At 43.9% G+C, this 15,117-nt stretch overlaps 1 protein-coding gene across 1 annotated transcript in view; it reads left to right on the forward strand.

Annotated features, from left to right (window-relative positions):
* Positions 1–384: 384 nt before the first annotated feature.
* IL7R (interleukin 7 receptor) overlaps positions 385–15,117 on the forward strand; it is a 563,020-nt gene continuing 548,287 nt past the window's right edge. Inside the window, exon 1 of the mRNA XM_069627128.1 lies at positions 385–555. Within this exon, the coding sequence (XP_069483229.1) occupies positions 435–555 (121 nt within the window). The 5' untranslated portion in view covers positions 385–434. The remainder of the gene's footprint in view (positions 556–15,117) is intronic.

Raw genomic sequence — 15,117 nt, forward strand, 5'->3', positions numbered from 1 at the left:
TGAAAGTAACAAAGAATAATCAAAAGAACCCAAAGAAAAAGAGACAACCGGATATAAAAATAGAAAACAGAAAGGATAGCAAAAAAGTACATACTAAAAATTAAACACTCGAAAAAGAATGTAATAAAAAAAGAATGAAATAAAGACGTAAGGAAGATGAGGGGAGAGACAGATCTAGACACTATGTTAATGTTTGAAAACGATATTCCTGTCATGTTCTGCTACAGGAGTTTGAGAGCGTTTTCGGAAAGGTGCCCTTTTCAGAAGATGTTCATTCCGCCTTCCTTGTTCTCTCCGCCCCTGCCGCCTTTGATGTCATGTTCTGTGTGCTCGCACTTCCCCTCGCGGCTGCCTGGCAGCGGTGCGCAGGAACTGCAGACTAAGGTCTCAGAGAAAGCTTCCTTCCATCAGAGCACGTCTGAGCTTTGGCACGCATGCACGCACGCACGCCCGCATGCACGCGCCCAGATACAATGGCCCGTCTGACCTCTGTCCCCCTGCTGCTGCTGCTTCTGTTACACTCCACACACGGCGAGAGTGGCTCTGGACCAGAAGGTAAGTTACTGCCCATGACCGCAGTGTCTGCTTATTTTCATTTCAGGCAGGTAAGGCGTCGGGGTCTTTCAATTGTTTCGGTTGAAATGGGCCCGAACAGCCGCCCCCATTTTGGCAGTCTTATGAAAGAACGGCGTCTTCTAAATCAGCGCCTAAATGTCCACTTTGCGGCGCACGTATGGGTTTGATCAGCTTTTAAGACCTCCCCCCACTTTCTTTTGATAATTATTTAAGCACCGCAAGGTGCTGCAGACACTGTCACCTGGAGGCAGAGGGCCCTCAAACATTATCTTAACGTGGGCCCTGATTTGAGGGAACGTTCCGTTGCAATATATCGAGTTGCAGTTATGTTTTTTGATGTACCAAGGTAGAGCAGTCAGAGATGTGTCTTGATTGAGTATTATCTCAAAATAGCGCCATTATTTAGACTCTTCCAGGGAATGGAGTCCAGAGGTTTTCTGAGCCATTGCATAATTAGTAAACATCATAATAAAGAAAGTCTTTGGTTTGGGCTGTTTTTGTGTTTTGGCCACAGATGCGCTTGTTTAGGTTTGGAGGAAGGTATTATTGTGGTTGGGAGTCTTGTCTACGGGGGTGAGGAGGGAGGGGGCGGATACCTGAAGGCTTAAACACTTGACTGTGACTGGACATGGGGCAACCCTGCGAAATTTCTTAAGTTTCAACCCCTGCTCAACCTTAATGCCTTGCAAACTTCCACTTTCACCAGTGCCAAGTGTCTGCAATCCGGCGGCATTCTTGTTATTCCTCGGTGACTGTAGGAGCGTTGCATAGGCCAGGTTACGGCACTACTTAAACGGCATGATGTCCGACTCGGGCCCTTTTATATTAGGTGCCGCAGGACACAGCCATCTTCTTCCAGATGCACCCGCCTGAATTAGGCGAGAAAAAGGCACCCAATGATACCAGGCTCTCACGCGGCCCTTCCCCTCAAGAGTAACCGCTCTTTCCAAGAGGATGCTTTTCCCCCTTAAATGGGTGCATGCCTGTGGGAGGCCATCACACGGCAAAGAGAGGGAGGGGGATCTTACACTTGACATTATGCTGCAGTCAGATGAAAGCTCGAGATAACCAGACAACAGTGCTACCACCTCTCACGGATACTGCAACACAAAGCTAACCCAGAGGGGTTCCCAGACTCTGCACCGGCACAGGGTAGTGCAATATTTCCTGGCACGTTTCTGCTTAAAGCAGGCACGAAGGACCCTGGCTCTCTCAAGCACGTTCACCGTACTGCTGTTAAGTAGCAGCAGGCGTGGGTTATGCTGGCAGACGGATTCCCGACACCCCAGACTCCATCCATGTACTGAGCTGCCTACAGGTGCTCACGCCAAACTCATTTGCGCGGAAGGCCGTCGCATGTTTCATGTTCACCTGCGCAATGGTCTTTGATGCTGCATAGGAAATAAACCTGCGCACTGATTAATATTCACGTTGTATTCGCCGAGTTATGACTACGGATGGTGCCATGTGATTGCGACTCACAGTCGAACAATTGACAGTGGCCACGACGCCCGAACCCGGTAGCTCTGCTAAGGGACTTCGCAAACCCAACTCTACGCCGTTGTGGGCCGCATTCCAAAAACTGCACAACTGCAAGTACTTCATTGTTTGTTCTATTCTTTGCTTGTATCAAAGGTGAAGGTCGTAAACCATATTATGCAATTAAAACATTGCAAACATGCTATGCTTCGCGCCTGCATTACTGAACCCCGGAAAGAGCGCCGGCCTCTTCGGCGGCTAGTTGCGGAGGATGTGGGGTGGGGGTATGACCTGGACTGCTCATTTTGGGGACATGTCAGACTGACTGCATATCAGCTGTCGAGGGTCCCTGCTGGCCTGCCCTTGCACCCCAAAAACCCCATCGCCACGGCCCCTCCCACGCGCCATCCAAACCCCCAAACAAGCACACGTGCTGTTTAAGGGGACGTTCGTTTCTTCCTACACTTTTACTTTAAAAGTAAACCCTTCCGGAACGGTATCTTTTGAAAATAAAAGTATAGGAACAATAAAACTTAAAAAATACTGAAGGCGCGCTGCCAGTGCGCGGTCCATAAGCGGATGCTGGCGCTATCGCGTTTCAGTAACCAGTATGGTGGCTCTGACAGGGCTCACTGTTCCCAAGGGCTCAAGTTTAAACTCACTCCTGCCCAATGAACCTGTCGTTTGTCACTCAGAAGTGTGAGGATGTTTTCTGTTGCACAGCACAGCGACAGCGCTGAATTGCCAATCAAGTTCCACACCACCAATCGTGTTGTTCCACAGGTGGGTCTATTCCGGCAGCGATATGGCAGAGTTGCTGCTGCGCCAAATAATAAGATCAACTTTTCACCTAGAGCTTCATGCCGTGGTCCTCCCACTTCGAGGCGCTGTAATCGTAGGTGTTTTATGATTAGCCTGTTTCATGGTACTCCATTTATAAACCTCGCAAGGATGAAGGGTTGAGTCGGCCATGTTGCTGCTGCCGAATCACTGACTCACTGAGCTACCTCACCAGCTTCTCCAGTTCCATTCCGCAGTTCCAAAGCAGAGACCAGCCCAAAATTACAATATTAGGTGTTTTGCGTGACATTTCTTTCTCAGTGGATCTGGTTTAAGACAGGAGGGCCTAATTCACGAAAGCGTTTCACATTAGCACAATCCCATTGAAAAAAAGCTTTGCAAATCAGGGCCAGAGTTGGGCATCGCTCCCATAAATGAATGAGCTCAGTCCGTGCCGCTTTATGCAGCGTTACCTCATGATTAAGAGCCTGAGGTTAGCGAACATTAGACTGGTGACCCCCTAACAGAAACCTCAGGCTGGCGGTGATGGGGCGGAGAATGGCAAGAAAACCACTTAAGGGGGTTAACAGAAACTATGCATCGGTCGGTGCAAGTGCGATTAGCAATTGAGCAGAAATCGACCTGGTGCGAAAACAATGATTCTGTCAATGCATTTTTGCACTAAGGCAAACGGATTAGGACTAGGGCAGACATTGCACTCGTGCAAAAAAAACATTCAGAGATTATATGTTTTCATCAGGGCAATTTTTGCAGAGGAGGAAAGTTTCTGTAGCGCCATCCTTAGTCTTAGAAATGGAGGGGAGGGCTGCACGCTCTCGGTCTTACTCATAATCCTGTTAGCACCCAGGGGAAGATGCTCTACCCAATCAGATTGTAACACAGGTTTTATTCACCAGTGAAAGCTCACGTTCTATGGTTGCTCCCCCCGCAAACTTCCACTGTCCTCCAGTCACCTGCCAGCCCCTGCCTCACCCTCGATTCCGCTCACTGACTCCCACCGCCTCCTTCTCTTCCTGCGGCAGAACGCTACCAGCTCCACATGTCATCACTGGACTCGGGCCCAACCATCGGAACAGAAAAGGGACTCCACAAGCTCCCTTTGCCTTTATACGGCGGTCAGTTAGTGTGTTTACATTTTTGTTTGGGCTATAAAAATCAAAACTGTTGCATTGGAGTACAGATAGGGAGTAATAGGGGTGGACTGGGAACAAAAGGAGGACCTGCCCGGAATGACTTGAGGAGGGACACAGAGTCTGTAAGTGTTACTTGGTTAAGTGCCCACCCTTACCTGCCCATGGTCATGCTAATCCCTATGGACATTCCCACCCATTCCTGCCTCTGCCCACCCAAAACGCCTCCTCATGGGAACTCTTTGAGCTCTCTTTAATCAAGCCCTTCCATCAGACTTTATATTCAATGTGCCTGCCAGTGTTTGCCCAAGCAGTCTTCTGAGAGTGAATGGATGAATTGAAGTTGTAAACACACTGTCTTACTAGGCCTGCCTTCAGCCACTTGGTGTATAAGCACTCTGCATGTCCTTCACTGAAATCCTGTTAAAAACAAACATTGGCAAAGCCAACCTTTTGGCTTCTGCATATGTTTTAAACTTCCATGCAGGAAACTGGTAGCATGCCATACACATGGTGTAATAAGGCATAAAGGTTTATGTTTAAGTAAAGCTATGTAGAACACCTTGCACATCTGCTACTTGGCACTAGCATCTTGAGACAACAGAGGGTGTTTATGTAATTTATGGGGCTTGTACTAGTAGTTTGGGGTGCTCTGCAGCAACATGCAGATGAATGTTAAACTGTCACCTCGAACAGTGGGGTTCTATGTTATGTTACTGGGGTTTGCTGTAGCACAGCGTTTGCGATTGACATGGCACCTTTGGTGGAAAATTCCGGGCACAGTTTTCTATTTTAAAGAGGAGACGAGTCTCCCTAGGACCGAAGAAGTCTGGAGTGAGAGCCTGTGGAGCTCTGCACCCCAACGCAGACTCCTGCTGGGTTGCACTTGCTTGTTATTATCCGGTTCCTGTTTATTTTGCAGTGTTTTTGTCATCTGCGCGCATGCATAACAAAGGCAAACCTCACACTGCCCACAACCGGCTTCTCAATATTTACCTGAATAAAAAAAAAAAACGAAATGAAATAAGTGAATGATGGTTCCAAGAGGTATATTTCATTTGTATGATAACTTGGTTTGACTGCTGTTGAAACGCAGATTTAATCTCATCAGGAATAACAGCAAGCTGCATCCTGAGGATTAGGAATGATTAAAAACAGGGGCTACGCTCCAGGCTTCTTTGGAGTGTCTTTAAATCTTTTAGGTAGTAGCCAGTTTGCAGAGATCTCAAGTTTCTCTTTTTCAGACGTAATGTGTTCAGGTAGCTTTGTTTATGAAGTTTACAACACTTTGCATTCTAGTACTTATACTCCTATCAAAGGAAACTAATACTACAAGTAGATTGTTACTCTGTAGCAGAATAGAAACATGTTCTTCTGCCAATCAAGTGAATTAATCGCTTCGACTGAGTGCACACCTATGTTAAAAGGGACTGGTATTATGTTGCTGTGTGTTCATGTCCTCCCATGTCTCTTCCAGGGGTATTGTACAGTCCTTATGCTAATGTGTCACCCCACATATTAGTTTTGGCTATTAGGTGGTGCTGATGCACCACCTACACGCCCAAGTTATGGCATTGGAATATATAAGAAGCGGATGGGATGTGAGGTGGGACACACAACTTGTGGACATTGTTTATTTACTCACCCATTGATTAGCCATGGCCATGCTAAACCCTAGAGCCATTCCCACCCCAACCTGCCATTCCCTACCAACAACTAATCTTTGAGCTAGCTCTATCATGCAGTACATCAAACAGCGTGCTGTAAATAGCCCGACAGTGTTATTTCAAAACAGCCTTCTTAGAACAAATTGCTTAATTGGAGATGTAAATATACTACTGCTGTAATGCGAATATTTTAAAAAAGAGAGCCTTCAAACACTTGATTTATAACAGAACTTGTATCCTTGCATCTGTTCCTTCCACTGAACTCCTGTTAAAACCAAGCATAGCAAAAAACATAATTTGTAGCTTGTGCGTAGGTATAAGGTAGATACCTGTCAGGCACTGCTATCATATGCCAGGTACTTGCATCATTTTACAACTGGTACCGGCTTATGACTATGTAATAACATTATGGCAGTGCCTGGCAAATGCCTATCCCATCCCATGCCTACTCAATCCTAAAACTGATGGCGTTGGCAAAGCTTGTTTTTATGGACTTTGATTTTTCTCAGCAGCAGGAGGAGGAATGTTGCAACTCTTGACAAACTTGGAAGGAGGCTGTTACACCAGCTAGCTAGGAGGTTTCTCCTAGTACAAGGTAAAGGGACCTGCGAGGAGAGGAGTTCTGGCATCACCTTTCAAGCTGCCACAATGAGCAGCAACTGACAATTAATAGTGAATTGAAATAATACTCTTGTTTTTTCAGATTGGCATGTACATTTTCTTGCTGAAGTTCAGTCATTAACTAATAAGAACACATGTATATGCCACCTTGTGCATTTAGTGCACTGCTGCAGTTTTACACAAATAGTCATGTGCATATAGACATACATTTAAAAAAAGGTGAGCAGCTGGCGATGAAACAGATTTGTGTTAAACTGCTTAAAATATTAGTGGGCCACAAATTACAGGTTGCATATTTGTTGATATAGTTCCGATATACTGGTTCACATATTTCTATATGACTGCTCAAGGACATCTATTGGCGTTGAGGGTCCAATGGCATCAAGTATTAAAGGAGGGGTGTGGGAATTGGGGACTACTCTGAATCTTGTGGTAGAAATTAAGTACTCACTGATGCAGAAAAGTATGTAAAGTCACCTCAGAGTTCCCTGACCTTATAAGGAAAGCCCTCTGTGACTTGTAATTGCCTTATCACATGCAACAGTGGGGGAGGTGTGTGAGGTCGCTTACTGAAATATAATAAGTCATCTAGTGCAAGGACAGTTTAAGGTATTTTGGGCTTCATTACAGGTTTGGAGGTAATTGTAAAAACGAAGTGTATTTTTAATACCCGCTATTTTTGAAATACAACCTATTCATACGTTGGAAACACGTGGGGTATTTACAACAAAGGGTACATAGAAAATATTGCCTGGGATAAATACCAGACATTTACCCCATGCAGTATATTCACACATACATGTACTCTACTTTAGAACCCCAAAACATTTAAATATCAACTGGAAAAATAGAAAATGTGGTCCTATTAGAGTCCCCGTATTAGAGCCGTTGGCCTCATAAAGCTCAAGGTGTATACCTAGTGTCACAATGCCTTCAAACCCATGGCCTAGCAAGCTTGTTGTGGACTTTGCAACTAAGTGACATGCTTTATAATCCTGGCTTCCCCACTTGCTTAAATCCTGGACAATTGCTTTATCTCAGAGAGTGCTCTCAGTTCATTTATTTTGTCAAAATGAATCTTGGAAACAAGGTGATCCCTAATACTAAGCACCATACTAAATCCAGCAAATAATTCACAAAGACAATTCAAGTCCTAATTACAAGACCACATTATGCCTTAGCCTTGTTTAACTGGAATGTTTTATTTGTTCCCTACGGTTTTGATGGCATGCTGCACTTCAGTTAAATACTTAAGCTATTGTTATCTGATTAAGATTAATTTAAAAGGCTCTTTGTGACATTTTTAGCCTGTTGTTCAGAGTTACAAAAATGTCTGCGGCCCTGAGAACAATGGCCTGCTGGTGGTGCTCAGTGGTAGATACTCACCATTTAAAGTGGGGAGGCAAAAATATTTTCCCTGAATCCTGTGAGCGAGCAAGCACAGCATGGATCCCTGAACCCAACAAGAGAGTTTGGGAGGGTTATCAACAATTGCAGGGTTTTAAAAAAATGGATAGAATTGGTCCGTTTTATAGCTCATTTTCTTTGAGAAATTGAATAAAAAGCCTCATGATTTGCAGTCGGTTTTGAAGCGGAATACAACATGTAATCAAATACTTGAGATGCTGGGTCACTCACCTGTGGTACACATGTGGATGCAACAGATTATGTACAGATCTATCATGAAGTTGTGTGCACAAATGAAACCGAAGATGCACAATAGAGAAATATACATTTGTGCTACATCACTGACACAGTGCCTGATACAGTTTTCCACTCAGGCACCTTAAACCCCGTCCATCAAAAGCCGTGTGCAAGTAGACATTACACCATTTTTAGTTTGGGCTATTAGTTGTCGGTTGCGACATCTATAAGCCAAAACGATTGAATTGATGTACATTTAGGGAGAAGTGGCATATGGGGAGGAATGCAAAGCTTGTAGGTATTGTTGGTTATTGTTTCCCTTTTTAGAGCTTAAAATATTATTTGGAGGGTGAAACATTCTCAAGATGTAGGTCCAGACGGCACATGTAACACACTGCTAAAGATGAATTCCTTGCTTTGGATTACTGCCCTTTCTGACTTTTTCTTGTGTATTAGTCGCACAGATCAAATTCTGGTTTCTTTGGAAGGACAGTATTCCTATACCTGTGAATAAAAAAGCTTGTAAAGTTATCCCATCCAATTATCGTCTCCTGGTGATGTTGGACATCCCGGCTAAAAATGTTGCCAAGGTTCTATCACAAGAACATATGGCTTGCAGCAAAACTAATGATATTATTTCACCTAATCAAACTAGTTTTAGAATAGGTTTAAGTACAACTCATAATTTATACATCTTTGCCTCACTATTTGAATATACTTGGCGGAAGAGAGAGCTGCTGGAATATGCTGCCTATATTGATTTTAGTGCAGCATTTCACACCATGTCGAGGCAGTGACTATGGGCAAAATTAGCTGCTTGGGATATCCCACATGGCCTTTTATCCATGATTATGAGATCATATTCCGATACTCGTGTGAGAATCAGACTCGATCCCACTGGTAGTTAAATACGACCTGGGGCATTACACAAGGTTGTATTCTTGTGCCCACTTTACTCAATTTATATATGGCCGATTTGAAAGGGGCTGTTGCTGCACCTGGCACTGAATCAATCAAATTTGGTAGTTCTGCGATATCATGGGTTTGATATGCTGATGACCTGTTGATACTTGACTACACCCCTGGGGTCTACAAGTTAAATCAGATGCGTTAGGGGTGTAGTCTGAAATCAATGGATTAATAATAAATGCAGACAAATAAAAAACTATGGTTTTCAAACCTAGAAGAGGTGCTGAGAAGACCTACTGCTGGGAGATCAATAACAATAAAATAGAACAGGGTGCTAAATACAAGTATCTGGGAGTTGTTTTTGATGAAAAATTAAAATGGAGTGAACACTGCGAATTTGTGAGCAATACGGCTAATCAACAGGTGGGGCCCTGAATTCATTTGCTGAGAAAGTAGAGGTCAATCGCTGCAAAGCTTACTAATAATATGTCTATCGAAGGTGAGGCCACTACTATTTTATGGAGTTGAAATGTGTGGTCTGCAATTTACACAAACAATAAAAGTCTTTCAAGGTAAATGTCTGAAACAACTCCTCAGACTCCCGGTCAGTCTCCCGATAGAATATATTTACTTGAAATACAATTTGATCAGTATAGAATCAACACTAGATAAAATAATATTATTTGGTTATAAGCTATTGTCTGTGGGGATACAAATGGCATGGGGTAGAATAGCCTCAGAGAGTTCCATCTCTCCATTAAGTATAGAAGTGGCTCCACAGAAGGCATCAAATTAACTATAAAGCACTGGACAATAATGTTTGGCTTACATTCCTTTGACCTCACTTGCAGTAAATTTAAGGGGCTGGTGAAAAGGGTGGTCAATAGCTATGATATGGAGCAAGTGATTGTTTGCTTAGCATCCAAAGTGAATAGTGGGATGCATTTGAAATACTACTTAGGAAGACGTAATTATCCCAAATACATCGAGACCTACCCCCATAGTTGTATTGTGATAAGCTACATCTGTCTCAAATTCAATATAGTGGAAACTCTCGAACTCATTGGTGCTTGAAGGACTTTGAGTAGGTCGTCAAGATGCTGTCGATTATGTGAAGAGTGTACGCTCGAGAGCATCAAGCATTTGTTGATGTATTGCAATAGCCTGGAAGTTATACGTTGTCAATATATGAGGAAGTACATTTGGGTATTTAGGTATAAAAGAATTGATTGTCTTTGAACAGATTTTCTGAATGGAAATGATTGTAATTTAATATTTTATATAGTTACGTTTTATGATTTTATAAGAGGAATTGTGCCCCTTCCCACCTAAAACACTGCCTCCTGGGAATTCTTTGAGATCACTTTAACCAAGCCTTACCATCAAACGTTGCACTCAAAATGCCTGTCAGTGTTTGTTCAAAGTACCCTTCTGAGAGTTGATGACTTACTTGCTATTGTAAACATGCAACTGATGTAATAAAAATGTCTTACCAGACCTGCCTTCACTCAATTTATAAGCACTCTGCATGTCCTTCACTGATGTTCTGTTAAAAGCAAGCATTGGCCAAGCCAGTGGAGTCCTGTTTAACAAGCATTGGCAAATCCAACATTTCTGGCTCGTGCATACGTTTGAAGCTTTTGCCAGGCACTGCTATTAGATGCCCAGGTACTTGCACCATTTTGCACCTGCTACCAATAATGAGTAGTTAATACTGCTACGGCTGTGCCTGGCAAGTGCCTTTCCCATGCCTACATAAAAGCCCAAACATTTGGCATCGCCAATGCCCTCTGTATTGCCCAAAAATAAAGTCACTAGCATCCCATATGTTACCCCGGGGGTGCAAATGGCAATATTCACCACCACTGTGGGTTGTACAAGTAAGACGCAGACACGGGTCAGAGTGTGTGCTCCATGAAGACATGCAGGTGTAAATGGCCCACTTTGTACTGCACACAGTTCTACATGTTTCATAACACATTTTGCTACAGCGCACGTAGGACCACTTGCACCATTACAAGTCCCAAAAGGATGACGTGACAAAGCTGCACAAGTCCTCCTGTCAGACCTCACCCCAAGAAACACTGCACCAGAGAGGCATACTGCAAAATGCTATGTTGTCATGCAAACAAATTGTGACCAACTGTGAGCTACAAATGAACACAGCACGGTACAACAATCACAAGAGGTAATGGTCTGGGCTAAATACACCGTGGAGTACATAAAAAGCACTGCATGGGGTCAATATCTCATGTTTACCCCATGACATTATGTCCATGTACACCATGCCGTAATTATCCCACACAACCTCAACTCATAGATGATATTTAAAATAAATACCATAGGGCCCATGTTGGAAGTCTCTGTAACAACACAACAGGGACTTGTTACGTTTCCTTTTTAGCATTACAGGTTCCCGCTGTGTCATTTTCCTCATTTACATGGCTGAGGGTAAAAGGGGAGTGTAAAAAGGTGGCGTAAACGCTTGTACGCCCCTCCTTTTGCATTCCTCTGTGTAAATTGAGAAAACGCCCCCTGCCATGTAAGCATGGCAGGCAGCATTTACAATAGATTTTTAGGGAGTTTGCCTGTTTTTACTGGTGCAAAAAACAACTGACTCCATAGTGTTGGGATGCAAGTCCAGCTCCCATGCCCACCCAAATGATTTAGGTTGAGGAATATATATTAGTGCACGAGAAAATGAACGTGCGCGGCTGGAGGGGGATGAAACATGCAAAATAGGTCCTACACATGCAGCGGTCTTTAACAGTTGTGGGAGAGTAGGTAGGCCCAGCTACAGGGCGTGTGTGATAATAGAGTACAATAGTTGAAATGTAATGAATAACAATGTAAGCATCAGCCCTGCTCCCCGATGCGACAAATTCTGGAGAACCACTATATTTAGAGTGAGGCCTAATCTGCCGCAGGCCATGATGAAATAGCAGCACATCATGGCAATACGTTCTGAATCACCTCCGCATCTCGAGCCCCAGCAGGGAAACTGAACTTTGAGGCCTTTAGGCCTGATAGATAAAATACAGTTGTATCGTGTTCCAGGCCTGCAAACCCAGAAAGTAATGCGAATGCCCGAGCATGGGCAGGGCTGCACCTGTTCATAGGATAAACCCATTGGAGCTGGGGAAGAGGTCTTGAGCTGCCAAAGGCATGGACTAGATTTAGGGCACAGCTGCCCCCCCCCAGAATAATGGCCATCCTATTTCAACTACCATATGCCCACAAACAGAACACCTAAATCCACAAGAATTCAGCTGATTAGTGTGGTCCTTGAGAGGCCCAGGAGAACTCTGGGGTGGGGCAGCTGATAAGGGGGGAGCAAGGCGTGAAACATCACATTATTTGTACTGTGCGGAGAAAGGGGTGATGCTAACAAATCTAATTCTACGAGGGGGTATGGTGGTGGGCACCCATGTTTCTGGGATCCAGGGAAGCACTCCTTTATTCTGAAGGGCCAATTTGACGTCAAAGGAATCCACTAAGCTCATGTTAACGGCCAGGTGCACATCATGTGACTAGGCCCATGGGGAGAGTAACATATCAAGCAACCTGCCAATCAGGTAGCAGGGAACCAAGGTGATGGGATAGAAGACCACGTGCTAGAGGGCAGGGGTAGATCAAGATGTGGCCAATCGGTCAATGGACTATAAGGGACTGGTAGTATGTATATAGGTTGTAGCCAATGAGGTTGGGGGGTTAACACTGCATGTTGCTTACATGACAAATGATGATTCTTCTCCTTATAAACGCAGTGACTGCTTTGAACTAACAGTAAGCTTTGTGGAAGTAGGGTTCTACGTCACCCTCTGTAACCTTTTTCCGTTTTGTGTACAAAATAAACTTGTTTTCCTTGCAAAGCGGCGCACTGAGCCCTTTTCCTTAGAGGATTGTTTTTTCTTGGTCTGGTTGTCTGTGGTCTGCCTCACAATAAAATCCCTATCATTTGCGCCGGCATGAAAATGCATGCTGATGCAAATTCTGGTGTATTTGTTTTGCAGAGAGGAAGGGGGCGGTGGAATTCTAAGTTACGGCCCAGCCCTCCTCTCTGCCATGCAAATGAATGAAAATGGTTTGTGACGTAAACTAAATGCTTTTGCATATCTTGTTTACATTACGACCCATTCAAACGTTTTACTGTTACAACCACACTTATAAAGGGGCTGTAAGTATGCTTCTGGTAAGGAAGAAGGCAGAAATGTTTATTTCAGGCACACTTCAGGTGGTGAGTTAATGATTTAGTCTGTTCTTAAACATCTCAAATTCACAATGCAGACAAAAACGTACAAAAAGCATTTAGAGTTTGTTTGTTTGTTTTATTTATTTATATAGCGCCCCAGACCCATAGGTAGAAGGGCGCTTAAGGAAGCAGTTACAAAGAATGAAGTATACATTTACAATGTACAACAATTTACATAATTTACAAGCATATTAAACCAATCGGCAAGTTCACAGATATTTAAAAGAGGAGGTAAATGCTACTCTTTATTCAGTAACCATCCAATAACATGTTTCTTAAAGATCGGAAAGGACTCAATGGTTTTAATGTTAAGTGGTAAGGTGTTCCAAAGATGGGAGGCAAACACTGTGAAGCTAGCGCCTCCTATTATTTTTAGTGTAAATCTAGGCACTAACAGGAATAAGGAGTTGGATGATGTCATGGTTCTGGTGACGGATTTCATGGTGAATTTGTTAGTGAGATACGGTGGGGCTAGGTGGTTTAAGGCCTTGTATGTGAGGCAAATAGTTTTAAGATCAATTTTTTGTTGTATGTAGAGACATTTACACGCTTTCCTAGTTGTGGAAATGTGCTCTCGTCTTGGGATGTTGAGTGCTGCACGTAGTGCATTGTTTTGGAGGACCTGGAGTTTGTTGATTATTGATTGGTTGGCGCCTAGGTATAGGCTGTACCAATAGTCCAGTTTGGACTGTATGAGGGCTCTGGCAAGTGTGAGGCAGCTATTAGAAGATAGGAAAGGTCTGCTAGCCCTAATCAGCTTGCCAGTGTAGGCGGTGGCTGAGGCGGTCATATTGATTTGTTTGATGAGGTTGGTGTTGGCATCAAGGTAAAAGCCTAGGGTTTTCACACTTTTAACAATAGGGATGGTGTTGCCATCGATAATAATGTTGTTGTAGCAAGGACTGAGTTTAGACAAGTTGCTGGGAGAGTCGACAATGAGAAGCTCCGTCTTCTCATCATTCAGGAAAAGGCTTTGGGTGGCCATCCATGCCTGAATGATAGAGAAGATTTTGTTAATCCGGGTGACGTCCGCGTTGTAGTTGCCTGAGATGGTGAGGAGTATCTGGGTGTAGTCTCCATAGTTGGTGTAGGTGACACCCAGACGGTCCAGTTAGTCGAATAGCGGCTTTGTAAATATGTTATACAAAGTGGGGGAGACACAGGAGCCTTGTGGGACTCTGCATGTGATGGGGATGGGGTCCGCTGCTGCTGTTGTTGAGAAAACTCTTAGTTCTGTTCGCCAGGAAGGATTGTATCCATGAGTTGGCGGAAGGGGAAAAGTGGGCTGCGATAGATAGGTGGCTGCAGAGGATTTTGTGATCGACTAAATCGAAGGCCGCTGAGAGGTCTAATAGGAGTAGAATAGCGGCATTACCTTTTTCTTTGATTTCATCAATCTGACTTTTGAGGTCAACAAGGGTGGTTTCTGTTCCATGTTGAGGTCTAAAGCCAGATTGACGTATACCTAGAAGTTGGTTGGATTCTAGATACTCTTGAATTGGAGGAAAGCGACTCTGACCAAGATTTTTAGCAGGAATGGGACTGTGGTGATGGGTCTATAATTAGTGGGTATGGCTGGGTCAAGTGATTGTTTTTTTAGGAGAGGGAGAACCCAGGATTGTTTTAGGTTGTTGGGGACTGAGTTATTAGCGAAGGAAAGGTTAGTAAGTATAGTGATAAATGGGGAGAGGTCTCTGGCTGCGTCTTTTATTATCTGGGCAGGACAGCTGTCCCTTTTGCAATTAGAGGGTTTTAGGGAGGTGATGATTTTTTGGACTTCTGATGTAACTTTCTTAAAAGTGAGGCCTACATTAGCATTGATAGGTGTAGGTGAGCTTGGGCTGGTAGACTTGCTGCTGAAGAGTTGTTTGTCCTCAATTTTGGCTTGGAGTCCTGTGATTTTGATGTTAAGGGCGTTCTGGATACTGGTGCACCAGGGTTTGTCTTTCGTGCAGGTGTCTAATGGTGGATTGGGATTTTCTACTTCCTTTAGTATTTTAAATAGTTCTTTGGTGGAGGAACCTGCCTGATCTATCCT

Source organism: Ambystoma mexicanum, chromosome 6p, assembly GCF_040938575.1.
Source record: "Ambystoma mexicanum isolate Mex_15411 chromosome 6p, UKY_AmexF1_1, whole genome shotgun sequence".
Lineage (NCBI taxonomy): Eukaryota > Metazoa > Chordata > Amphibia > Caudata > Ambystomatidae > Ambystoma > Ambystoma mexicanum.